Source organism: Herpailurus yagouaroundi, unplaced genomic scaffold (assembly GCF_014898765.1).
Source record: "Herpailurus yagouaroundi ecotype Mexico unplaced genomic scaffold, PumYag 159, whole genome shotgun sequence".
Taxonomy (NCBI): Eukaryota; Metazoa; Chordata; class Mammalia; order Carnivora; family Felidae; genus Herpailurus; species Herpailurus yagouaroundi.
The window spans coordinates 2342158-2369822 of NW_024412400.1; the positions used below are offsets into that span (position 1 = coordinate 2342158).

Below are 27665 nucleotides of genomic sequence, written 5' to 3' on the forward strand. Positions count from 1 at the left end.
ACTCCAGGGGCTCCTGGGTGGCTCAATCAGTTAACTGTCTGAACTCCTGATTTCAGCTCAGGTCATGTGATCTCATGGTTAGGGAGTTCGAACTCCGCCTCAGGCTCTGCTCTTATAGTACGGAGCTGGCTTGGGATTCTCTATCTGAAACCCCCTCTCAAAAATAAATCAATACACTTAACCCTTAAAAGAAACAAAGCAAAACTCCAGACCTGACGTGCTTGTGGTCCAGAGCGTTTCATCTTATTTCTCACCACTGGCCCAATGTGATGTCAGGAAAAGCTTTAACCTCCATTTCTTCGGGGGGAGGGGGGGGGAGGGGGGGGTGTGCAGGATCTCTTCTCCAGTAAATAAGAACCTTCACAAGCTCTAAGCTGTATCTTTCTATGTTCAAGCCATCCAGCTAGGAATGAGACATTTCTTTGAAAAGACAGAGGACTGGGGCGCCTGAGCGGCTTGGTCAGTTAAGCGTTCGACTTCAGCTCAGGCTATGATCTCACGGTTTGTGAGTTCGAGCCCCACATCGGGTCTGCGCTGACAGCTCAGAGCCGTGTTGGGTTGTGTCTCCCTCTCTCTGCCCCCCCTCTACCGCTTGCACTCTGTCTCTCACATTGTTTCAGAAATAAACAAACATTTAAAAAAAAAAAAAAAGACATGATTTATGGCACCATCTTTGAGATGGGAAACAAACCAAATGTCCATCATTAAGACTGGTTAAATAATTGTTAAGCAGATTGATTACTGGGCAACCACGAAAAAGAATGAGATGCTCTACACCCACGGAATGACCTCTAAAGCTACAGAAAAAATAAGGAAGGAGTAACATACATAGTATTGTACTCTTTGTCTAAAGGAAGAAAAATAGGTGCGAGTATTCCTTGCTAATCAAATCCATAGTGAGGAGTACCTGAATGTGCTTGGACATCACTGAATACTACTGTGTATTTTTCATCCCACGTCAAACTGCAGCATGTTTGTGTAGCTACTTAGACTCAATGAAATCGAAGTACTTTTTGCTATTCCCCTCACATCCCTAAACTAATTGTTAAGACAAGCTACAGATTTAGTTTACTACTTATATTAGTAACAAATAATACCCTGTATTTACACAGTATAATGTGAAATGGAAAAGAACAGACAGAATACAAGTCAATATTCACAGTATGATCTCAATGGACGAGATCGGGCGTGTTCAGGGCGGTGTGGCCGTGGACCAGTATGATCTTAACGGAAAATGAAGACACATTAACAAGAATGACATAGATTAACATGTTGATAGTTATCTCTGGATTAGGGTGACTAGCAACTCTCTATATGTTCGAAGTCTCCACACAGGGCATATATAGGAGGCTTCAACGAAGCAGAGGGCTCCCTCCCCTGAGGTTCATTTACCCAAGCTTTGTCGGACCCAGAGTTTAATAATGGCAAATGTTTTCCTAGCTGTGCATTAGCGTCCGGCCCTATGACAGGTGCTTTACATACATTAATTTGTCCTGAACACATGGGGTAGCTACTGTGATCACCCTCTCTTTCCAGATGAAGAAACTAAGGTGTAGTTAGTAACCTGCCCAAGGACACAAGCAGAAAGTGATAGAGCCTGGCTTCAGAGCCAAGGTAGAAACCAGCGGGGCTCTGTGCTTGCTGCCTCTGTCAACAGTAACAACACTCCCTCCCCTATTGTTTTGAAAAGCTCACCCTCTATCAACTTCCACTGAGCCTGCTACGGTCTCATAAGCATATGGCATGGGGATTTTTATCTGTGTGCCAACAACCACTGCCAAAAAAAAAAAAAAAAAAAAAAATCAATCCTTTAATTGATTTTTTTCATGACTCCCTAACTGAACGACCCTCAATGGCTCCCCATTGCCTGAGAGTCAAGAATAAATCCCTCAAGTTTAACATGCTGGACTTTATAGCAATTCCCAAGGGACCCGAAGATGAACCTAGTATGTTGAAACCTCTAGCCAAATGCTCCTAAGTGCTCACCTCTGAGGGCTCCACCCTCCTCCTGGCTCTTATGGAAACTCTTACCCTCTTCACTGCATTTATTCCAACCATTCTTCCTGGCCCCTAATACCTCGCATTTCTGTACAACCCCACCAGGCATAACCCAGAAGTGGACACTTGGCAAAGCTGGAGAAAACCTATTTATCTCCCAACTCCCCCGCCTGCCCCCCCTCAGAGGGAAGGAACACAGCTCTCGGTGTCCTTCTCCAGGATGTGCCCCCAGGGGCTCCAGTGTAGGCCACAACACTGTCCCTGTCCCTAATTCCACTCTTGGCCCCACAATCCAAAGGCTACCCCCAGGGGATCTGTGATCAATTTAGTCCAAGAGTGAGGGCCAATTGTCAAAGAACTGGGTCCAAGATGGCAGCTGGTCCAATACAGAGGCTTTGTTGTTACAGGTCCCTCAGGCACACTCCAGCAGGAAGGTTCCAGGCATCCTCTCTCCTGCTGAATAGCTTCTTGCAAGTGGGGAAGTGGGCAGAATATTCCTCACCCACTCCCAAACAAATCAGCTGTGGATGACGGTCAAACGAGCCTTCCTTTCTCTTGTTTGCAACTTTCATACGCTCTTCTCTCCCCTCCCTCCCCGTCTCTCTCACGTGCACACAACCACATACCAATGTTGCTATCCTGTAATCCTTAAATTCCAAAAAAATAAATTTTCTGTAACTGGTGCACAAGAGGTATTACTTTAAACTCCATCGCTCCCAAACCGGCCAGCTCTATTATCATTAGTAAAACTAACCAGAAGAAAAGGTGTGGATGACAACCGACTAGGAGGCTTCCAACAACTTTATACTGAGGGACTTCAGTTGAGGAGGAAGACCTACAAAGTCAATTCTGCACATGCTTGTTACTGACTCGGCTCTTTGGCTAACTGCATCAGCTCTATTATCAACTGTGTCCCATTCCGAGTTGGAATGGGGGTGGGGAGGGAAATGAAACAAACCGAATCCAAAAGAACTTTTTCCTGTTGCCCCCAAGAAACACTGTCAATCAAAGGTTTTCAAATGTATTGAGCTGAACTAGTGACATTTCCAATCACAATGTGGGGAGTTTAAAGGTCTGTTTCACAAAAGTCCTATTAAAGAAAAAACAAAACAGGAAAGTGGAGGCAACTGTTTTGGAAAATAATTTGAAATGGATAAATAACGTTTCTTGCACCTCAGGTTTTTCTGACCCAAATGGGGCCGTGGGTGGGGGGTGGAGGAAAGAACTTGAGATTTCGGGATTTGATCAATGCAACATGTTAGGGGCAGAGCACAAGGTCAAAAGGAAATGATTAATCCCACAAGAGAAACAGGGACTGGCTTCCCTACAAAATCCTTATAAACAGGTCAAAAGATACTCTGGTTAGCAAAGTTTTCTCCCAACATGTATGTACTCAGTATCTCCTGCTAAAACACATCCTTTTAAAACTCCAAAGAAAAGCTACACAAGCTAGTTTTTCTTAGAGGTTATTTTTATTTGCTGGCTACACTGCAGTTATTGCCAAAGGGGACCCAGAACTGAGAGAGAGAGAGAGAGAGAGAGAGAGAGAGCGCGCGCGCGCGCGCGAGAGAGAGCACAAGCCCGCGCCCGTGAGTGCCAGGCAGGGGAGGGGGGAGGGAATGACCCCAGGCATCTGGATGAGTAGTACATTCTATGGACAATTTCCATTACTACAGGGAACCATGCTGATCATTAATGGAGAAGGGGATATTTTAGGCCTACTTAAAAGAAGTTACCACTCAAGACATACAATATCCCTTTGAAATGCTATGACATCAACACTCTGAAAGTACATAAATAGGTCAAACACAAGAGGAGGGGGAAGAGAAATGCCTTACAAAAATCCTCTGGGAGACAATTTTCCTCTTAGCTTTTCTCCTTCCCAATGCCTACTTGCTTTCAGAGAATTACGTGCAAAAATTTGCATTCCTAATCAATGATACAAATTTCCCTCTATACTCATCGCTTTGTACTACACAACCCCCGCCCCCCGACCTGCCACAGGGTTGGCATTTTAAACAAGCTCAGAACTGCCTCAACACCTTTCTGCCCCATTATGTACCTCACCCCCCAAAGCAGCACAAATACAGAGAGTAGAACAGCTTCACCACCACAGGCCTCAGGGCCACAGGGACTCAATTCTCAAACCATCCATGCTAGGGGTGGTCTTGCTCTGCTTTTTAAAATTCGTAATAGCAGAGGGGCGCCTGGGTGGCGCAGTCGGTTAAGCGTCCGACTTCAGCCAGGTCACGATCTCGCGGTCTGTGAGTTCGAGCCCCGCGTCGGGCTCTGGGCTGATGGCTCAGAGCCTGGAGCCTGTTTCTGATTCTGTGTCTCCCTCTCTCTCTGCCCCTCCCCCATTCATGCTCTGTCTCTCTCTGTCCCAAAAAAAATAAATAAACGTTAAAAAAAAAATAAAAAAAAAAAAAAAAAAAAAAAAAATTCATAATAGCAGAGAACTATCTTGCTTTTGAAAGGCACTGGAGACATCCCCCCAAATGTTGAGCCACAAAATCTTAACTAGATGGGAGCAACCCTCGATTTGTTGCAAAACTGTGAATGTGCACATCTTTCTGGGAAGAAGGCGAACACATCAGCTTCTCAAAGGAATCTCTAACTTCTTTAAAAAAAAAAAAAAAGGTAAAGAATCGGCAGGCAATGCACTCAACTGCTAATTCCAGCAGGCAAAAAGTGGAGGAGGACGTCTGCTTATCTAGCTAAAACAGGCACAGGTTTAATGGAGGAAAAAGGGTTAGGACTCGGCTCTCCAGACCTCTCCAGGCTCCTGCCTCTAACCACGCTGTTTACAAATCAGTGGTGGAGGGGAAGGAGATCACAATGCCAAGTTTACAATCTAAGACAGGGAAGAGGACTGAGTCCCCTCTGCCTTCCCTATAAAAACAAGTTTAACCATCAAGACTTTGCGGCAGCCCCACAAGATCTGGTTCTTCTGACCTTGTCTATCCAAACTGAGGTTCATTTTCTAGTGGATAGCTTTTAAATTTAAAGGCACATATGGGGCGCCTGGGTGGCTCAGTCGGTTAAGCGGCCGACTTCGGCTCAGGTCATGATCTCGCGTGAGTTCGGGCCCCGCGTGGGGCTCTGTGCTGACTGCTCAGAGCCTGAAGCCTGCTTTGGATTCTGTGTCTCCCTTCCTCTCTGACCCTCCCCCGTTCATGCTCTGTCTCTGTCTCAAAAAAATAAATAAACGTTAAAAAAAAAATAAATGCACACAGAAGGCTCATCCTCCCCCCCCCCTTCCTGCCCCAGCTCTCTGCATAAGGCCCCTCTGACCTCCCTGGGCCAGGATCACCAGAATACCAATTCCTAAAACAGGAATTCTTGAAAACTTTTAGATTTTTTAAATTCACGCTCAATGACTGAGCCACCCAGGTGCCACCTTGAAAAAAAATTCTAAGGTCCTATTTGAGAGCGAGAGAGCACACAAGTGGGGCAGGGGCAAAGAGACGGGGACAGAAGATCCGAAGCGGGCTTAGCGCTGACAGCAATGAGTCTGACGTGGGGTTCAAACCTACAAACCGCGAGATCATAACCTGAGCCCGAAGTCGGATGCACGACAGACTGAGCCACCCAGGTGCCCCCACCTCCGCTCGAAAAATCGTAAAAAGCATCTTAACCCTTCCCCAAACCCAGACTGTAGCTGGAGGGGGAGCTTTCTGACTGGAGACGGGGGTGTGCATCCCAGGTTAAGCAGGGCCCCAGCACCTCCAGTGGGGCTTGGTATAGCCAGCAGGGGCAGGGCCGCAAGCTGGCTCTGGGTTTTCCTGCAGCCTCGAGTCCCAGCTTTTCCTCCACCGGACACCTCGGTCTGGCCAGGGCTCCAGGCTTCATTCCGCCTACCAGGACAAATGGGCAAAAGGGCAAAATGGGCAAATGGACAAAAGGGGCAAAAAGGAGGCGGATACTGGTATTTAAGAACTGCCCGGCAAGGGAAAAGTGACCCTAGGCTCCTGCTCGCGGAGGAAGTCAAGTGTAATTCCGGGGCCTCCTTTTCCAAAAGGAGCGATGAAAGAAGCAAATTATTTAAAACTACGCAGTGATGAAGAAGGGGCAAGGAATCAGCAAAAACCATCTCCTAGTTTCTTTGGAGACGCCCTCCCAAGCCTCCGGCCCCCATCCCTCCAGGGAAGACGAGTGGTTATCAGGGACAGAAGTGAGCAGACCAGCTGACTTCTGGAGGAAGGATGATAAAGTTTGTGGGCCTGAGCTCACAGAACTCCCTTGGCAGGATTCCTGCGTCCTTAGAGCCAAGAGGGCAGAGGACGGCACCCCACCCCGAGGGCACCCCACCCCGAGGCGCACATCTGTCAGAACTCCGGCATCTCAGGTCTGTGCACACAGGAACCTATCGCCGCTGTCACTATTCGGCAAAGAGGGAAGCCAACGCACAGAGGACCGGCGTGCGCAGGGTCACGGAATAAAGTGAGCGGCACTTTGCTCTTTGCCACTCGTACGAGGTACACCCAAACACCTCTCCGATGCGTCCTATCGCGAGTGCAAAGGGAAAGACAGAGCCCCATGCAGAGAGCAACCCGAGCCAGAGAGACTCAGAGGCCAGTGTGGGAGGGGGCAGACCCCAAGCAAATCCGTTTGGTTGTCAGCACACTCATTTGTCACAGGAGGAAGGGGCCGCGCGGGGCTCACGTCAGAGCCTCGATGCACGCTTGCCAAATGCACGGATACAGCGAGTCGGGCTCCGGGCCCAGGGCGTCCCCGGATCACCACGTGTCAAAAGCACAACTTATCGAGCCACAGTCCCACCTTCATTTTACAGACGGTGAAGGCCGAGGTTGTGCGGAGCTCCCACGGCTGGCGGGCGACAGACCCAGAAACCTCACGGAAAGACCCCGAGGTGCTTTGTTCCCTCACGGTCCACCCAACCGGCGTATGACCTCACAGAACGCCCACTGCGGTAAGGAAAGGTTTGTCCCCGTGAGTAACCCGGAACGACTCCCCTACACCCTCGTGAAGAAAAGGCCAAAGCCACAAATGCCGACTGGTGAGAGAGCTAACTGCTTTGCGGGGAAGACTTAAAAAGAAAGGAGGGAGGGAGGGGGGAAGGCGGGCACCCCAGTGTGGTAGCAGGAGGAGGTGGGGACAGCAGCGAACCAGCTTCCCCACATCTTTGCAGGGCTCTTGTGGGTCTGGTCTCCCGCGTCTCCACCCAAACAGAATTCGCCCTGGGCGGTGGAGAGCAGCCCTGGCTGGCCGGGTCTCGGGTCTCGGGGAAGCAGCCGCGAGCCCAGCATCCCAGCCTGATCTTAGCGCTGCCGTGCTCCCCTCCGCAGCACGGTGGCAGCTGTTTTACTATGGTCGTCAAGTGAAAAGGGGACACCGGGGAAAGAGGTGTCCCATGTGAACCTACCTCCCTGCACTTGTCAAAGGCGGCTGTGGGGGAGGGGAGGTAGATTGATTCAAGACGGCCTTTGCCACGGTAAAGCATTCGTATGAAACCACTGGACTTCAGGGGGAGGGACCTTATTTACAGACTCAGTCTATCAAAGAAACACGGAGATGAGAAATACAGCACGATATTCACAAGACCAATTTTCCAAGGGAGAGAGAAAAAAAAACACAACAGTGTATCTCTGGGGGCCCCTGGGTGGCTCAGCGGTTAAGCATCCGACTTCGGCTGAGGGCGTAATCGCGCAGTTTGCGATTTCGAGCCCCGCTCGGGCTCTCTGCTGTCAGCGCTGTTCTGTTCCCCCTTCTCAATCGGCCCCTCCACTGCTTGCGCGCTCTCTCTCTCTCAAAAATAAACATTCACCAAAATTGGCTGATGTTTTTAAAAAGGACAGTGTAGCTCTGGAAGGATTATTTCCAAACCCCAAATGAGACCTGGGCGTGCGCTGCATCTACACTTAGCCACACAGCGAGAGGAAGGCCGGGCTGCTTTCTCGGAAGGGCGACAGTCATTTCCGCCTCGGCAGAGAGAAGGCACCCTTCCTCTCTCTCTCCTTGGAGAGGCCCCGAGACCCCCATGGCCTCCCAGCAGCCCCCTAAGTGCCCGAGCAGGCCCGGTGCGCCCGGGCTCTGCACACAGGTGCCTGGAGAGTCCCCAGGCAGCTCCCGCAGGGCTCTCTACGTGGGGGACATGCCAACTGGCAGCAGGACCGGCACCCAAGACCTGGCCAGGGACGGAGCCTGACACGCGTCAGCTGTGTGGACAGCGGGATGTGGTGCTGGATCCAGTCCCAGAGCGGCTAACCTAGTTCCAGCCTCTTTGTCTGTGGCGACAGTTTCCCTACGCGAGGACTGTGGGGGTTCCACTCCAACTCAGGCCCCCCAAAGTCACTGTCTTCATCAATGCGTCTAAGCTGGATTTTCTCCCCAATGTCATGGAGACTGGAGAACTCTGGAAAATATAAAGTCACTTCTTACAATGTTCTCCTTGATGCTCTTTTACAAAGGCAGCTCAGAGGAAGGGGTGATACTACGGCCTGAAGTTGAATATACACCAAATACGAAGTTAAAGCGTCACTACAATCAAGGGCCACTTTATTTTTTAAAATTCTGATGTTTAATTTTGAGAGGCGGAGGGGAGAGGACGGGCAGAGAGAGGGAGACACAGAATCCAAAGCAGGCTCCAGGCTCTGAGCGGTCAGCACAGAGCCCGATGTGGAGCTCAATCGCACAGACTACAAGATCATGACCTGAGCCAAAGTTGTATATTTAACTGACTGAGCCATCCAGGCACCCCTCATCATATGCCTCCTTTAAACATTTTTTCTTAATGTTTATTTATTTTTGAGAGAGACAGCGACAGAGTACAAGCAGGGGAGGGGCGGAGAGAGGGAGACACAGAATCTGAAGCAGGCTCTAGTCTCTGAGCGCTCAGCTCGAACTCAGGAGCCACGAGATCAAGGCCTGACATGAAGTCGGAGGCTTAGCCCGCCGAGCCACCCACACGCCCCAATCAAGGGCGACTTTAAATCGGGGCATCTGATGATACACAGGTGTAATGACTCAGGTGCAATCACTGAGACAGGATAAGCGAGACATAATTTATGGTTGACAACTGAAAACACATACGAAAACACAAAACAGTGTGCTCAGGGATTCCCGTGACCTTAAATTCCCTCTCCTGGGCCGTCTTTTAAAACCTTTTTCTCCAAGGGGCCACCTGCATTAGAACCCTGAGGCACCGGTTTAAAATGCAAATCCGAGCCCCGCCCTAGTTTTAAATAATCAGAATCTCTATGGGGTAGGGAGCCCCAGGGTTAAGCAACTCCTCTGTCACTGTTAAATAGCGAAAGGCTGATTTAAACACAAAACAGAATGAAACGAAGGAGCACTGGCATTCAGTGGGCCTTGACTAAAAATGCTTTTTGCATGAAATACTTCAAAAATACACTGGGACTCTAATAGATGTTTGTTTTGTTTTTTCTTTATTTTGCTTCCAGGCACCTTGAGTTCTTAACAGAAAAAGTGCATTATCTGCAATTATCTGTGTACCATTAAATCTAGGTGGATTTATGGAGATCCTCCACAAAGGAGGGCCAGTGCTGCACGGGCAGGAGGGCCCAGGTTAACCCTTGCCTAAGTCCTGGTTGCCTTCTAGTTGATTTCCGGGTTGGCTCTGCAACGTCCTAGCAAGCAAGACGGCAGAGAGAGAGAGTTCAGGGAGGTTCCAGCGGCCCTTGGGCCAAGAAGAGCCCTTCTCGGAACACTCCTTGTCCTAGGCTGGACTGGAACAGAAAACCCAGCAGGTAACGGGGACAAGCAGGCAGGCGGGGAAGATTAAACACAGTTAATTAAAACCCTGCAGAATGGGAGGCAGGGGATTAGGAGGGAAGGGAAGAGAGGGGCCTGCTAGCAGGAGAGGTGATGCCTGCCCAGAGATTTCCTTCCCGGAGCTGTTTTGCAGCCAATCAGGACTAAATGCGCTGTATACCCCAGCCTCCATTCCAGGCTGACAGACACCCCAGTGTTCCTTACTTAAAGGCCACTCTGCAAGCCCATCCCAAGGGCTGGGCAACCTCAGATGTTTTTTGTTGTTGCTCTTCATCAAAAAGTAAGCCAACAAAATAAAAATTAAGCTTACCGCTATCCAAAGACTCTGGTGAATGAAACACAGGAAACAGGGTAGGCGAGATCACTCGGCCCTCAGTGAGGGTCAACAGCACACCTCTCCCTACCCCCATCCTGGGGCAGGCCAGATCTGGGGGGCGCACACAGCAGCTAGAGTGCCTCAAGGAGAGAGAGGCCCTGCCCTCTAGGCCCCTCAGTCCAACCCAGCTCCAGCACCCCGGGACTGCTTGCTCATTCACAATGCCTAACTTAAGCCACCACAGCCCAGCAATCCTACACAGCTTCCCACTCCACCTCCCAATTACAGAACACCAAGGCATCACCTTCAAAAAGCATTTATTAACCACCCAAATGCCTAGAATCTGGGTAAAGATTCATAGGGGCCTGGCCCCTGCCCTGGGAGAGGGTCATTTATGACCATTAAGGCCAGAGGAAGGCAGGCTCCCAGAGGCCCATAAAACTCCCAGGGAAGGAAGTGGGGATTAACCACTTCCTCCCGCCCCCTCTAGAAGGGGTTTCAAGCTCTACCAAATTGCGAGAGATTGGGGGTGGGGGGCGGTGGGGACGGAGACTTGGGTCAGAAGACCCTACACCCAGCCATGGCCTCTGCCCGGTGACAGGACTAACTCTGGGGTTTCTCAAATTGCTTTGATTTTTACAGATGAGGGCTTTGTCGTCCTGCTGCCCCAGCAGCTCTCAGGCACATCCTAGCTGTGCAAGCCTCTCAGCTCCTGGGCACGGGTCTGAACTCTGTCCAGGGAGGGACAGGGCACGCATGAGGATTATGTGTTTGTCTGACACGTACTATACTGATACAATTAATTCTTTTACATAGTCATCAGCGAGATTTATTGAATCAAACACTGTCCCTACCCTGGGCACTTTACAACCCGTCATCAGTCACTCAACATTTATACTGAAATTCATTTCAGCAACACTTACCCAGATCTAAGAAGAGTAGCTTACAAAGAAAGCCAATAACATGCAGAAACAAGTTTAGGTCAAGAAGGGAGAAGCATGTCAATGAGACTTCCTGGATGGAGTTTGGCTCTGAGCTTCCTGGAAGTCAAAGCAAAATGAGCAACACTATGCAATTATGTCATTGTCCAGCCATCAGTTTGAGAGGGCCAACAACATTCCTGGCAGCAAATCCAGACACAGTAGAGGAACCTATAAATTCTCCCCTCCCCGGCAGCCCCAAGTAAAGAGCTACCAACACACAGAACCTGCTCTCCGACCTTCCCTTCTTCCCGAGCTGTGGAAATCACTGAAAATCCTTCCTTCTTGTGCTGGAGCAAAGTATATAGATACAGGTGCCCACAACCAAGTCGGATTGTGTGTGGCCAAATTCCCCAAAACTGTACCCAAAACTCCCCTTCTAGAAAACCAAGGAACTACTCTTCCTATATTGTTGCCCAACCCCCTGAGGATGGTAATGGGGAGGTGGGGTTGGGAGGTGTCTCACTGTGAACCCTCACCAACACACTGGCCTATGGGGGGGCACTGAGACCTCAGTGTTTGCATCAGTAGAAAGGAAGAGCTTCCTCCCGTCTCCAGGCTGGCATGTGGTTTCCACTGAGGAGACTTGGCATTCATCTCCCCACCCCCTTCTGGGCTAGGACCTACAGGGATTAGGGGGTGCGGGAATCACAGAGGTTCTGTTCCGGGTGTTGTGTGTGTGCCTGCGACAAGCTGCTGTCACCTAGGAGGAACCCTGTGACAAGGACTTATAAGGACCCAAGTGCAGAGAGGAAGGGATCCTGTATGGGCCTTTCAGTCCTTCCTGATAGCTTTCAAAGGAGTGTCAGAAGTAGAAATGCCGTATAAAATACAGCACTGTTCACTTAATTTCAGACAGACAGCTATATTTAGTGTAAGTATGTTCCAAGTATCGCATGGGATAGACTCATACTAAAATTTTATTTACTGTTTACGAATTGGGCATTCTGGGGGGCTGGGCCATAGCTAAAGCTGGCAATCCGGGTCAGGAGGCTTCCCGGTGAGTCCTGAGGGTCCCAGTGAGATGGGGCAGACCTGGAGCTGGGAGCTTCGCTGGGAGTTTCTCATTGGCTTCGCGTGGGGTTTTGTTTTGTTGTTTTAATGGGGGTGAGGGGGATTCTTCAGTTTACGGTTAGGACAAAAACTGGTTCGTTTAATCAACCAGGGGTGACTGAACCAGGAGGTGCTCCCCTGTCCCCACGCCCACTTGACCCCAGAGAAGTCCCCAGGAGCAGACACACAAGGCTTCGATGGCACTCCACTCAAGCCTGGGCGATCCACATTCCAGGAGGCGGCCATTCCCGCCCTTCAGGAGGAACAAAGAACCGGGAAGAATTCCGGCTGCCCCAGCCTGGGGGGTGGGGTGGTATCCAAACAAACCTGGGAAGAGAAAAGCGCCCCCAGCAAGGGGCTCTAGGAAGCCCACTCCTGCCAGAGATAAGGCCCAAGTAAAAGCTGCAGGGCAAGTATTAAGACTGGACCCTATAAAAACAGGGAATGCGATTTGGGGGCTGAGTCTTGAACCACGATGGAGTAAAGGTCAAGAGAGAAAAATCTCTAAAGGAAACAGGCCGAAACCTCCGAATGTAATCATTAACTTTATCTTCAGGGTCTTTGTATTCATGCTCCATACTGGCGTTTTACTGTAACCAATGCAAACAGTTTACCGTCCTTCAAAACACAGGAGGCGGGTTTTGTTGGCTTGTTTCTTAAACTACTGCTCCGGCCTCACCATAGATGAGGATTCCAGGCAGATTCCAATCAGGGGTCCCCAGCATAGAGCACGTGGGGAACAGGACCAGAGGGGAGCAACCTCTCCTCCCTCTGCATGCTGATGCACCCACTTCTAGAGGCACAGTGGACAGGACCTCCCGATGGCCTCGATGGGGCTTTCAAAGCAGCTCCGGGAGAGCCTGAGACAACTGCAAGATTCTCTTTCGCTCCAAGGGTAGAGGTGGTTCCAAGGGTGACTGTGTTCCCATGAAAGTCCCCTTTCACCATCCCAACCGCAGGTTTTAAATGGGGCCCTACAGCTCCCTGGAGCCTGTCTGAACTCTGGTAAACACTGGTTGAACATTTGCTTTACAGATAAAGTTCTAATCACCAATGGATTCCTCAGCAAAGTGCTTCCAAGCTTTTCAAACGCCCACCTCACTCCTCAAAGGCCCCTGGGTCTTTCTTCCTGAAGTGGTCCTCCCTCCCCTGTACCTGGGGACCGCCCACCGGAAACCCCCCCCAAGCCCACGGTGGGGAGGGGGCAGTGTGCTTCCACGCCCTGCGGCCTTGCCACCCTTACTCAGTTTCAACTCCAGATCAAAACTACCTCCTGCTTCCACAGACCCAGTTCTCACCGGGGGCCAGAGACCATGCAGGTGTGGGAGCTAGACACGAAAAACAGAGGCACCCCTCCCCAATACAAAGCGCAAATAATCAGCTTTCTAAACTGAAGACTGAGTAACTCTGCACAAAGGAAACTGCCTAAAACCTACCGCAAAGTTTTTGGAGAACATGTCCTCCAGCGAAAGGCAGTTCTGAATGGTATTTACAACTGGCCCATGAACTGCCCTGTAAAATTAAATTTTCCAGGAAGCTCAAAACCAATTTTTTTTCCTCAAAGGAAGAGTCTTTGGGAATGGAAGCCAGCAACTGTCAACCTCCAACTGACCTGGCAGGCCCTGGAAAAGCCATGAACCTTTTGGAAGTGTTCACTACCAAGGGCCTAGACTCCAAGGACAAGACAGCAGTCGTCCCCCCATAACCACCCCCTCTGGAAGAACACAGGAAGCCTCCGCTGTGTCATTAAGAATTCTCTCCACTGCATACCCTTTTGGAGTCCCTGAATTTAAAAATCAAATCAAATAAAAAAACTTTTGAAGCACAACAACCTAACCAAAAACACTTTAACACTTTTACCATGTACCTTATTCACCATGATACCCCAAGTCCCCAGCAATTCTACCTCCCTTTATAGTTATGTAAGGATCCCCAGAAGGCAATCTCTGTTCTGGTCCTTTGTGTCCTCAAACACCCGGAGAGAGCCAGGCACATGGCAGCAGCTCAAAGAGAAATGTGCTGATTGGATGGAATTCGCTTCCACATTTTCCAAGCAATCCTTGAGGAATCTGCCTCCCAGCAGGCATCTGCTCCTTGGAAAACAATGTGCCCTGACCATTTGCATTGTGGCCCTGAAACAGCAAAGGTCTGAAAGAGAAAAAGAGGGACTATGGGCCCTCGGAGGCTAAAATGCTTCAGGGTGAGGATTTTAGGGAGTTTTACGGCTATCCTGCATCAGCAATAGAGCAGGGCATCAGACACTGCAACCTTCCATCCTCAGAGATTCATTCACATCCAAAGTTCTATGCCTTCCTCTAGTTTCGGTAAATCATCAACATCCATGACCAAAGAAGCAGGCCAAATTCTCCAAAGATTAGCACTAAAAGCTACTGCAGCAGGGGAACTTTCTGGGACGGTAGAAATGTTCTATCTTGATGGTGGTGGTGGTGGTGGGGTATATAAATCTGTCAAGACTCATCAAAAGGTATGCTGACAATGAATGCATTTGTGCCTAAACTGTACCTCAGTGAAGAGGAGTAAATGACTTGTACTGTGTTTGTTCTACAAGGACATGTCGGGTTTACTATTAGACATAAAAAACAAAGCAGAATGTGGAACCATAACTACAGTATACAAATAAATGACACCTCAAAACACCTGCATCATTTGTGTGATTATGTTAACTTAAATGATAGAGTCCTAAAGATAATAATGCTGCACAGGCATGATGCAACCAGTGATACAATCCAAAGTGTTAAGCAGCAGTGACATGAGGGGTGCAATTAACAAGTTATATATTTTTTTAGCCACTTAGGAGGAACAACAGAGTCCATTAAAGACATCTTTAAGAGGTCACCGGTAAAGGAGCCCAAAGCACCACCACTCAACCAATACAAACTGCGAGCCAGTTGGCTTTCACGGGGTAATGGCCTTCATATACCCTCTTCACACTTAGCCAACAGCTACTCTCAGAAAGGTTTTCCACAAATGTGAGGTTCACAGAAGAAATGGGACAGAAGACCGTTTGCTAACAGGACATTCAGCTCATGGGTGTAGATCCCACCTCATAGGATACACCAAGAATGCGTCCTAGAGTGAGATTAGAGACACAAAATGTAAACACAGTAAAAGACTATCGCCAACCACACAAAAATGTAAAATGTCTACCGAGCTACATAAACAGGGACTCAGGGACTTGGAGAAATCCTCTGCATACAGCTAATACTCAGTATTTATCCAAAATGCCAACAAATCGATTTTCTTGAAACCCAGGAGAGATAGGCCCCGGACCCAAGGCAATCCAAAGAGGAAACACAAATGGCCAAGAAGCATATGAAAAGCCGCTCGCCTCTCGGCAATCGCGGAAATGCAAAGTACCTGAGGAGGAGCCGCTTCTCTCCCATTAGATTGACGGCCTCGGACGGTGGGTGGGAAGGAAATGGGACTGGTGGGAGGCAGGATCTCCGGAGCAAATTAACGTTTCAGATGCACCTCTCACGGCGGGGGCAATTCCGTGGCAGGGGGCGGAGGGGGTCTTCCCTTTGGAAGCCACAGGGACTGGAGGATGTTCCCGTTGAATGCAATGGCCAAATGTAGAGAAAAATCCAAGTAAGAGGACAGCTACATAAATTCCACACCATGAACACCAAGTTCAGAGCACTGATGACCGCTAGTCAGTACAGGAAAACGTGCACAAGTTTTTAAGACTACATTCCTATAGGCGTGTGTGTGTGTGTGTGTGTGTGTGTGTGTGTGTGTGTTCAAAAGTTTGGAAGAAAATGCACAGAAATCCAGGTCATACACTTGAGAAAGAAGTAGAAGTGAGCACACACCGAAAACAATTTTTACACATAAATCACAAAGGTATTTATGTTCTTCTACAGTTCTATCAGAATTAGAGTAAACCAGTCCAGACTGTTCCTGGGAACAGAATACAAGGTAGCCCTGAGGAAAATTTCAAATCTCAATTTTCCATTCATCCAGCAACTACAAGCTGACGATGATAAAGGAGGAAGGAATGAAAAGGTCACACACAGTCTCACAGGCATATCCATATTCGGAAAAATTACAGCCTCAAGTGACAAGTGCTGTGAAGTTAAAAAAAAAAAAAAAAAATTTTGTTTTTCAGGGGTGCCTGAAACCCAGTGCCTTAACCCCGTGGGTTAAGCGTCCGGCTTCGTCTCAGGGCACGATCTCACGGGTTTGTGAGTTGGAGCCCCAGCCAGAGTCAGGCTCCCTGCTGTCAGCCCAGAGCCCACGCTTCGGATCTTCCGTTTCCCCCCCTCTCTGCCCCTCCCCCGCTCCTGCTCTCTCAAAAATACATAAAGCGTTTAAAACACATTGGTTTTTAAATTTTAAAAAAGTCAATGTTGTTTAAAAAAAAACAAATTTTAAAAACCCTGTTATCTCCCCTCTTCCCTCGTAACCCATCAAGCGTCTGCAAATGTTCCACGGTTTTTATTAATACGCACGCGTTCACTTGGTTCCTGGTTTTCGTTCACTGGGGGCAAACCGGTCTGCCTCCAGCACCAGGAGCTGGGGAGGAGCTCACGCAGTGAGGACCCTTCCAGGGCTGCCTGCGGGTCAAGGAACTGAACTGAGAAGGGCCTGGCAGTCAGGACAGGGACCTACAGGCTGGCTTTGTAGACTTTTGTTTTCTTAATCTGCTGGACCTCCCCCCCCCCCCACCAGGGCTTTACCTCAGACTTTCTGGGACCCCACACACAACATCCCTCTCCTCTCCACCGTGAGGCACAGGAGAAAACTGTCACAGGCCCCCAATGGGGACCCAAGAGCCTGAAACCCAATCTCTTCCCAAACCAGGGTCAAACTTCCACACCCCCATCTTCATAATTGGATCTTTGCACATGGTTTCTTAATTTTATTCCCACTTATTTGTTGCTTTTCATACTTTTTTTTTGGGGGAGGAGAACTGGTTTTGCATACATACATACACACACACGCCCTTGGAAACAAACTCCATGGGGCTGGAACCAACAGGCCCGATGAACTGGGCAGACTGTCACTAAATTCAAATTTTGTGCTTGGTTTTGCAGTAGACCTTACACAGTCGACGGTGGGTTCAGCACTGACAGGAAGGCTAGAAACACCAAATATGAACGCCACCCTTCCTTGAGAGGAATCCTGCTTTCAAACTTCAAACCTGAAGCGGAACTTTCAGTCTGACGTGCCCAAATATTCGCACCGCCTTTCTTCCCACGTATTTGTAGGTTTCCAACACTGACATATATAATTAGCAATGTTAGCGGACGATTTCCTTAGTTAGCAAACAACCAACAGTAAAGCACAGAAGCGGCCCCGTGTATTTACTGCGCTGTAACACTTAGGGACGAAACCGTCACAAATCAGTAGCTGTCGTGGCATGTCCCAAACGTTGTCTAGAATTAAGCACCATCTCTTGTTAGGACAGATATTGTTGTCCCTTCAGGATTGGTTTCCAGTTACCAACAAGAATAAACCCTAACACAAAAAACCCTTTTCCCCCCTAACTAACCTTCAGTTTGAAAGTGGGGATTCCTAAACCTTACTTCTTCCTTCTTCCATACGACATGGGGATTCGCCCCAAGATTCCCTCAAAGCTCCGGATACTGAAGTTGGTTCATAGCCGACTAGAGCTATGATTTTTTTATTTGCTCCCATGTGGCTTCTTAAAACATTCCAATTACATTGGTAAAATAAATGTTCCTTTTAGAGTAGTCCTCTGAATCCCCGAAAGCTCTGATAAAGCCAACGAAAACCACAGGAAATAAAAACCAGGGGGGACGGGGGTACCGGCTTCCAGTTGTGGGATGAAGGCCATCACGGGGAGGGAGGGCACAGCACCAGAGCTCAGCCCGTGGTATGTGACCGTGTCCCGTGGTGCCAGACGGCAGCTACACTTTCGAGGAGCACAAGGACGCACACTCGTCCAATTGCTATGCTGTCCTCCTGAAACTAACGGAACGCTGTGCTCACCGTACTTACGCTTCCAAATGTCTTCACCTTGTATGTTCAAGCCACACTCTAATTTTTCACCAGAAGATACTTCATTTGATTCTCAAAGAGGCCAGCCCCAAGTCACCATCCCTGCAGAGCAATGGGGAAACTGAGGCTCGAAGGCACACAAGGTCACCGACAAACCGGCTGGATCAGAAGGGGCACTGGGTGGGTGGCTCAGTCGGCTGGGCTCAGGTCCCCATCTCACAGCTGGTGGGTTCGAGCCCACGTCGGGCTCCGTGCCGACAGCTCAGAGCCTGGAACCTGCTTTGGATTCTGGGTCTCTTTCTGCCCCTCCCCCACTCACGCTCTGTCTCTTAAGAATAAATAAATATTACGAAAAATTTTAACCCAAAACAACAACAACAACAACAACAACAACAACAACAACAACAACAGGAGACCAGGGCCAGACGGACCTCCACCAGTCAAAGTAGCGCCGCACGTGTTCCAGGCAGGAAATGTCCGAAAACAGGAAACTGAGAGCCCCTCGGCTGGAGAGCATGCGCCTGCTACCCTACAGGGGAAAAGTGCTCAGCCATAAAGAGGGAGGAACCCAGGGACACGCGGACAGTCTGCACTGCGCCAAGTGCAAACACCGTGCTGGAGAAAGTCTTCGACTCCACATCACTCTGTTTTCTGACAAGAGAGACAAAACCACGGGCCTGTGTTGGCTGAGGCTGGAGGGAGGAGGCATTCTGGAAGTGATGAAAACCATTCTGTATGTTGACTGCGCTAGTTTTCACACACTATGTAATCTTTTTCTTTTTTCCCTAATGTTTACACGCTACATCATCATCAAAATGGGAAAGAAATGTACACCAACAAAAGGTGAATTTTGCCAGTGAACAAAAACAAATACCGAAAAACAAAACCAGAAAATCACCAGCCTAGAAATGAGGCGTCCCTTCCTTTGCCTTCACTCCGAGGTGACAGGGCACAAACCCAGGCACAAACTCTGCACGGATTCGGCGTGAATTGCAGACAAAGGGAGGTGGGGGGGTGGGAGGACGTCTTCAAGGCTGAGGAGAGGGAGGAGGCTCAGGGAAAGGGGGAGATCCTTCCCACAGCCTGTACTGAGCCTCCCCGCTCAGTCAAGATTATAACCGCCACGGGCTAAAAAGTCCATGGATCAATCAATCACCGCGATGGGCTGAGTAGTCTGGTTCACACGGGGGAGACACGCAGGAGCCATCCACGGGTGCCCTGTCCGTGTACCAGGAGCAGCCCCGCTTTGGGGCCAAAACCAAGGCAAGGCCACGGGGGGAGGCCGGGAATCCCTCGTTGCCAAACTAGCTGCCATCAACCCCATGAGGGAGGGGACCGGGGGCTATTTTGCTGCTTCTCCAGGGCCTCCTACCTTCCCAAATCACAGAAGTGCTCTGCGCGCATTTCACTTTTATTTAAGCTGTGCCAGGACACCGCGTGCGGCGGCCCGTCCGGGTGTGGGAGCGACACCAGCAGCGTCTCCTGATGGGCACAACACCAGTGGGAGAGCCGGAGGCCGGCCGGGCGGGGGGCGCCTGCGGATGGTGCGGCCTGCTGGCGGGAGTCAGCGGCTGGGTGGACAGAACACTCCCTGCAGGACAGCAGCTAACCTGGAGCCCATTCTGGTTCCCACCAGCACAGGTCCGCCCCGGACTTCCAAGGAAAGTTTCAACGGAACCAGTCGGCTGGAGCCCCCACAGGCCGTGGCCCGCGTGGGATGCCAGCTCTTCCGGCTGAGCCGCTGTTGTCTCCGGCCTCACACCAAACTCCGGGTGCCCCCTCCCCGCCGTGATTTTTGGGGCGAGGAGGGAAGCGGGGACTGAGCAAACCACACCTGGGTCCCGGCGGGACTCCGACAACGGGGGAAACCGAGGGAGAAAGGACGGGACTGTCTGCTTCTGGGTTAACAGCGTCAGACTTTGACTTCTTGGCCCCAGAAGGCACCGGGACAGCACCTCCCACGACCTGCAGTTTCTTCTTTTTTTTTTTAACGTTTATTTATTTTTGAGACAGAGTATGAACAGGGGAGGGTCAGAGAGAGACGGAGACACAGAATCCGAAACAGGCCCTAGGCTCTGAGCTGTCAGCACAGAGCCCGACGCGGGGCCCGAGATCACGCGAGATCACGCGAGATCACGCGAGATCATGACCTGAGCCGAAGTCGGACGCTTAACCCGCCCACCCACCCAGGCGCCCCCCGCAGCCTGCAGTTTCGTAACAGTGGAGGGAAAAGCTGCACCATCCCGGCCCGGAAAACCCCCCGTGGGGACCTACGACTAGGACGTCCATGTTTCTGCTCCACACGTGTCCACACGTTCTCGTGGCTGCAGGCCACAGAGGACCCTAAGAGACAAGTGTCTCCCAAAGAGGCAGAGGGCCCAGACCCAAGCGTGTGGAGGGTCTGAATGGGGACTGCTGTTGCCACCTGTCTACACCTGTGAAGCAGGCGTCAGAAGCGTCCTTAGCCGCAAAATCTGAGCGTGGAGAGTTTTCATTCTACTTTTGAGGCTCTTGATCTTCGTGTCATGAGTCTGAGTCCCACGTTAGGTACAGAGATGGCCTAAATAAAGTTTTAAAAAAATAAGTATTTTAAAGTAATTTCCACACCCAACGTGGGGCTCAAGCTCACAATCCTGAAGTCACGTGCTCCTGAGTCAGCCAAGCGCCCTCCAGGTGTGTCCATTTTTTTAAATTTTTTAATTTTATTTTATGTTGAGAGAGAGAGATGATGAATGAGTGGGAGAAGGGCAGAGAGAGGGGGACAGAGGATCTGAAGCGGACTCTGTGCTGACAGCATTGAGCCCGACGTGGGGCTAGAAGTCACAGAACCGTGAGATCACGACCTGAGCCACCCCGCCGCCCCATGTCAACTTTTTAATACACACCGTTTTCATAATTATCCTAATTGGTCAAAGAGTATGAAAGAAGTGCCCCCAACCCACGGACATTTCAAGAAAAACTCTTTTAACTGCAAATGGTTCCGTCCACAAGGAAAAGGCTGGCCAAACTTAACTTCCCCGAAGTAACAACTAAAGGATACACTTGCGGACCTGGGTTTGGGAAGGCAAGGGAGCGACTGTCTTGTTCCCGTGGGTTTCTCACCAGCTTGGGGCCCCTCAAACTTCGCAAGGTATCAGAGCTACAAGAGAACGCCTTCAGGCTTCACAACTGACCCCGACCCGCTTACTCTCTCGTGTGTGCACGGCTCTGCTTCGTTCATATTCCATCAATCTTGACAGTGCATGCTACTCTGCAGAAGCGTGTTTGGAGAAATCACAGTCGAGAACCATCCCCTTTTTCGTGACCAAGCCCAGGACTTAGAACTTCATTTGTTAATCTAGCACTGCGAGCAATAACTTTATCGCCAAAGACTACCACACCTCCTTAGGGCATCCGTGCGGAAGAAAAAATGCTTCTGAACAAATTACAACTGGCTGCGATTGTTGGGGCCTGTTGGTCATTAAACTGGGATAACACAATTTAAAAAAGAACTCATGTGGTAGGATCTGACGTTCTGGTAAGGAACGGAGATCAGCAGAAACTCCACATTTCGGAGGACAAAGTAAAATACCGGCCAGAAGTCTGCAGATGACGCATGATCTCCCCAAATCGCACCCAGGTTGGAATGGGAACGGAAACCCAGGAGGTGGGGTCTTCGAGCATTTCACAGCACTCTGCCTTCAGACCCAACGACAAGCAAACTATGTGACGCGTAGAGGGGGGTGGGGGCGGGGTGCCTGGGTGGCTCAGATGGTTACAGCCTCCAGCTTCCACTCGGGTCCCAATATCATGGTCTGAGTTCAAGTCCCGTGTCAGGCTCTGGGCTGACAGCCCAGAGTCTGGAGCCCGCTTCAGATTCTGGGTCTCCCCCTCTCTCTGCCCCTCCCCTACTCACTCTCTCTCTCTCTCTCTCTCAACATACATCAAACATTTTTTTTTTTTAAATGAGGGAAGCGGGGCGCCTGGGTGGCTCAGTCGGTTAAGCGTCCGACTTCGGCTCGGGTCATGATCTCGTGGTCCGTGAGTTCGAGCCCCGCATCGGGCTCTGTGCCTACGGCTCAGAGCCTGGAGCCTGCTTCGGATTCTGTGTCTCCCTCTCTCTTTGACCCTCCCCCGTTCATGCTCTGTCTGTGTCTCAAAAATAAATAAAAACATTAAAAAAAATTTTTTTTAATGAGGGAAGCTGGGGATGGTATATGAAGGAAGGAATTACAGTGGAACAAGGTTTGAGTCAAACAGTTTCTGACATAAACAGCCACGGGCATTCAACCCCCCATCCCTCCTGATTTTTCCGGAGTCTCGTCAGTCAAAATAGTCAATCTGGTTTCAGTCAGCTCAGTTTGTGGGTACAGACAAGACCTCAAAGGGAAAGGAGTAATTTAGTACTGAACAAGCACGAGGTCACATGGACCGAAGAGGAAAGGTGGACCAAGCTTCCTCTTGCAAATCACGGTGCGTGACAGGTCAGGCCAAGGGGGACGGGGGCCTGCACCGGGCGGCCATCTTGCTCCCTCTCAGCAACGGAAACTCTTCACCAGTATCTTGCCTTCTTCCCAAGTGAGAGAAGGCTGGCAACGACCGTCACTGGCTGGGCCAAGCCTCTAGCTCTTTGTTAGTGTTTGGGGGGAGGGAGCACTGGACCGCCTGCATGGTAGGACGCTTCCCAACCTTTGCCCATCACGAAGGACACCAAAACGGTCCTTTAATTCACGAAGAATGAATACATCTGAAACAAACCCCGCCCTGCGTGAGGAACAGAGATAGGGACGTGGCAAGACTAAGCAGAGCTGGCACCAGAGGAAGGAAAATTGGGGAGGGGTGACATTTTAGAGGATCAGAACTGTCAAATTTCACTTCAATCAGGAAAACTTACGAATCCTTTTCTCTCCTGGCAAAGTACCTCAACCAATAAAAAGCACTTCAGCCATCTCACGTCTGTATGTACAATGTTGATAAAATAAAAAAACAAAAAGCCAAACAAAATGCTCAAAACTTCGCACGCGAGGACAGAGTGGTTCCCATTTTAAGGCGTGCTTTGAGACACTGCGTGTCCATGTTGGTTTCAGCGTCCTCCAATTTAACAGAGCTCCCTAAAAATAGCATTTATAAGTAGCTACGACAGGAGGGAGAATCGGGGTGGAAAAAGGGAAATCCTACGCCTCCAACACTCTCCACATTTCTTTATTCCATGTCCTAGTAATTAACTGGGAAACAAGTGAAGCAAAGAGTGTTTACTAGCATCCACTTGAGAACTGCAGGGAGGCAGAGAGCTCGTCTTCCTCCCCAAGCATCTCCAGGCTTCCAAAATACGTATTTCCTAGCACTGGAAGGAAAAGTTTTGCAGACCGGAACAAGCCTATGTCACCCTAAACCCAGCGTCGTTTGCTCTGTAGGAAGAAACGTCAGTCACAGAACATCTCTAGACTGCCCATGCCATCACAGCCTCCACGATTACTGGCACACTTTAGAGGAGGCTATGCCTGTAAGGCCACCTCAGGAGCACAGCCATGGCCCGTGTCCCCGGGATGCGAGTTATTAAAATCCATCCCCAGGCACTTTGATGGAAGGCCGGGCACATTCCTCGGCTCCATTCCTCCTGTGACTTTTTAAAAAGCCCAAGGTTACATTCAAGGCTAAGGAATTAAGAGATCTTATTGGAGCATTTCTCGCCCATATATTTTCGTCAAGCATTTTTCTGTTTGTCTGTTTAATTCGAGAGACTTCAACCTTCAGGAATCTACCCTACCTGGTGAACTGGATTCAAAGTGGTAAGTGCCAATCATTTCCAAGGAATGTATGGAAAGCTAGGTTGTTTGGGCAAATGGGGGAGATACGTGCATTAAGCAGACACACATCCGCCAAATCCTGCAGAGCAGGTGGACGCCCTGAACAAAGTGTCCCGGATATACATTTCATAACTTACACAGCTCGCACATACGGTTTCAGGGGTGCATGCCTGAAGGAGCTTAGGCTCTGGGAACGTAGGGTATATTGGGACCAGTACTGGTAATATCCCCGTTCACCATGACTCAGTCAAAGTAAGATACAAGACAAGAATTCATTCCTCAAAGCGGAATGAGGCTGACTTCTGGAGAGTAGTTTCCTGGGGAGAAAAAGAGCTCCCCCAGCCTAGGATGGATGGGTCCACACACAGGATCCTATTGGATTGGAATTCTAGAATTTATACTGATAGGAAGCTGTCGGGGTTGTTTTTGTTGGTTTTGTTTGTTTGTTTGTTTTTTGTCGTTGTTGTTCGGTTGGTTTTTTTAGGTCCAAGGCCAACTGTATCAGCACCTGCACCCCGTCTTCCATAAGGGAGACAGTAAGATCGACACCCACCCTCCCGGCCTAAACTGGGAACAACACTGCCCGGGTCAGTTGGCTGAGATGCAATGTTTCCCGCGGCTCAAGATGGCAACCGCGTCCCCACCCCGCTAGTGACAGGGCCTCTCCTGGGGACGAACACGCTCGGATCCCACGCTTGCTTCCCGCCAGTTACCGGGTGCCGACGCGCCCCAGCCGCCCCCGCGGCCTGCAGCCGCCAAGGGCTCATCTCCCACACGACAGCACCACGACCAGGGCAACCGCGGGGCGCGCCCAACTCCTACACGCTGCGCCCAAAATGCGCGCGCCCCGACTCTCCAGGCCGCCTTCTCGGTGCCCGCGAGGAGAGGAGCGGCCGCTGAGCCGCCGCCGCCGCCGCCGCCTCCAGGGCTCCCGCCCTGCTGACCGCCGGCTGCTCGGCCGGGCCTGGCCGCCCCTTGGGCCTGGCGCCTGCAGGCCTCTGAACTCACCACTGGGACACCAAGCTACGGTGTTAAACGAGCCACGATTCCTTTATCGTCTTGTTGCTACATCCAATTATCTTCTTTGAGGTTTTACAGGTACATTTTAAGCCAAGTTCTGGAAACCTTGCCTACCCTAAGGAGGGTACCCTGGGAGGGGGGTGGAGTGGAGGGTGCTTTAAGGAAAGCCCCGCCGGCCAGACCCTACTGGCTGCCTCCACGTCCGGGTGCCCAAAGCACCTTCCCGGACATTAAAGCCGGGAGAGGCCGGGGTCCCAGCCTCCTTCCCGAGGCCAGGCAGCACCACTGGAAGGCGGGGGGCTCCCTGGACTGTTTGACAGGGCCTGACACAGAGGGCAATGGGCAAGAACTCGAGGGTCAGACCCCTGCATGAGCCTGGTGCTTTCTCTCCTAACACTCTGGCCCACCGTTCACAGCACTGGTCTGTCACCTTTAAGCCCACACTTCCCAGCATCCTAAACGCAGAGACGACCGAAGGTCTAAGCGTTCCTGTCCAGATACCTTCTCTAAATGAAACCAGAGGAGACACAACTCCCCAAACGGAGAAAGCTTCCTGCTTCTAAAGAGCAGTTTGACGAGGGAATCCATTAATGCTTTGCCAAACTTGAGCCTAGTGTTGCACAACTTACAGAGCGAATCTTCAGGGCATCCCGGAGAACCACCAGGGCGAGGGGACACCTCACACCCGCCCACACCGTTTGAACAGTGGTATAATTTTAAAAGTGTATAAACCTTTTACAAGTCTGCCCACACGGAGCATCTTTCTGCCTTGGCCTAAGTAAAACGAGTGTAGATCTTTAACTGGGAACATAAACAAAACCTGACGTCTAAGCTCAGCTGCTGGGAGGGAGAATTCAACCAGCGCCCCCGAACCCCCAGGAGGGAGACTGTGGCAGATTCGAGACGCTCCCCCACCCCCCCCCCCCCCCCCCCCCCCCCATTGACCCTAATCTTCAAGTGATTTAACTCCACCTTTTCATTCCGGGGCTTCAAGATCGGTATTTAGCTCCATCATTCATTTTTCCAAACGTGGAAAAGCATTCCCCGAATGTGGAAACTTGTAAGGTGCCTACCCGACGCTCAAAAATGAAGGAAAAGAATGCCCCCTAGCTTAATATCTGGAAGGAAACTTAAAATGCGGCGCCTACAACCAGTAGATTACAATTTCGACTTTTTTCCAATAGGAGACGCCGGCTTAAGGCCATCAGGCAATAGCTCCGCCCTCGTCCCCAAATAACAGGTTAGGAGTGGAGGAGGCGGCACACTGCGCAAGCCTCGGCCCCGCTCGGTCCCGGCACTCGCGCTTCTGGTCTCCAAAGCCTCCGCCGTCTCCCGCTTGCTTCCCCTGCCAGGCAGGACCCTCGCCACCACACACACCACATCTCACGGGTTTGCGGGCGGACGGCGGCTTAAGTAACCGACCCTCCCGGCGGGGCCCGCTCCTCAAAGACTTTAGTCCCTTCCTCTGACGGGCCAAGGTGTAAGTGGAAGGCCTCACACAGTGCGGAAAGTAAGCGAGCGAGGTTCAGTCGACGGCCAAACGAGCGAAATCAAACCCAAAGCCTGCACCGCAGCCCTCGGACTCTGCGCCGAGGCCCCAGGTTCGCGCCGCGGCAGAGGGCTCCGGTTTTTCTCGAAGGGAAGTCCAGCCCGCGGCGCAGCCACACGGATCGCGGTCGGGCCCGAGGGACTGTCGTGCCAGCTCGGTGACACCCGTGGGCAAGGCTCCCCGACTCCCCCCACTCACAGGCGCGCACGTGCAAACCGGGTCCCCGCGGGCACACGCGCTGCCGACTCACAGCCGTGCGTGTCCGGGCTCACACCCCACTCCAAGGCCAGTCTGCGAGGCCGACAAGCAGGGACGCGAAAACGCGCTGACGGAGGGGCCTCACGACCCTGGGGGGGGGGGGGGGGGGGGGGCTGTGCTGTGCCTGCACCAGAGACCGCGTCTACACAGTCACACACACCTTCCATCCCGCGTCTTAACAGCACACACGTGTTGTCAAACAGAAATGAGGAAGTCAAAGCCCCTAAGGGGGGAGTGTTCTCAGACCTCGGGGACCATCCAGGTAAGGGGGCGGGGGGGGGGGTTCGCACACGGAAGACAGCTGTATACACGCGCGCGCGCACACATACACACACATACACACACACACGGAGGCTACGGCGGCCACGACCTGCCACTGCACCAAACGAGACACGGAGAAGAGGGGACTCCGCGCCTTCCGGGGTCCCTCGCAGCAAGCGCGCCGAGGCCAGACCTCGCCACACACGCTTCCCGGGTAACGACCTCCTCGGCGCCGACGACGGCCGCGTCGTCAGGAGAAAGACACGGGAGCCGGAGAGGACCCCCCCCCCCCCCCCCCCCCCTCGCGGGGGGGGCGGGGGGGGGGGTCCCCGGGGGGGGGGGCGCGAGCCCCCGCACCCCCCTCGCCACCCCCCGCGCACTCACCTCGTCGTCGTGGTGCTGGCAGAAGCCCAGGCGCTCCGGAAACACGGACAGGATGGAGAAGGGCGCGCCGGGGAAGGGCGGCCCGAGCCCGAGCTGCTGCGCGGCGGCGGCGGCGGCGGCGGGACCCGGCGGGCCGCGCTCGATGTAGTGGTCCTTGGTGAGGCGCACGCGCTGGTGCGCGCGGACGCAGTTGTCGCACAGGTGCTCCTGGCAGTCCAGGCAGCGCGACGAGGCCGCGTTGCCCTCGTCGCACGAGCTGCAGCCGTGCGGCCGGCGCAGCAGCAGCGCGGACGGGGAGGCGGCCGGGGCGCCGGGCGCGG

At 51.4% G+C, this 27665-nt stretch overlaps 1 protein-coding gene across 1 annotated transcript in view; it reads right to left on the bottom strand.

The window, feature by feature from the left end:
• Positions 1-27663, bottom strand: part of TRIM71 (tripartite motif containing 71) — a gene marked incomplete at its 5' end in the record, with an annotated part of 64795 nt that extends 37132 nt beyond the window's left edge. The window contains one exon of the mRNA XM_040480086.1: positions 27346-27663. Coding sequence (XP_040336020.1) covers positions 27346-27663 — 318 coding nt within the window. The remainder of the gene's footprint in view (positions 1-27345) is intronic.
• Between the last annotated feature and the right edge of the window lie 2 nt (positions 27664-27665).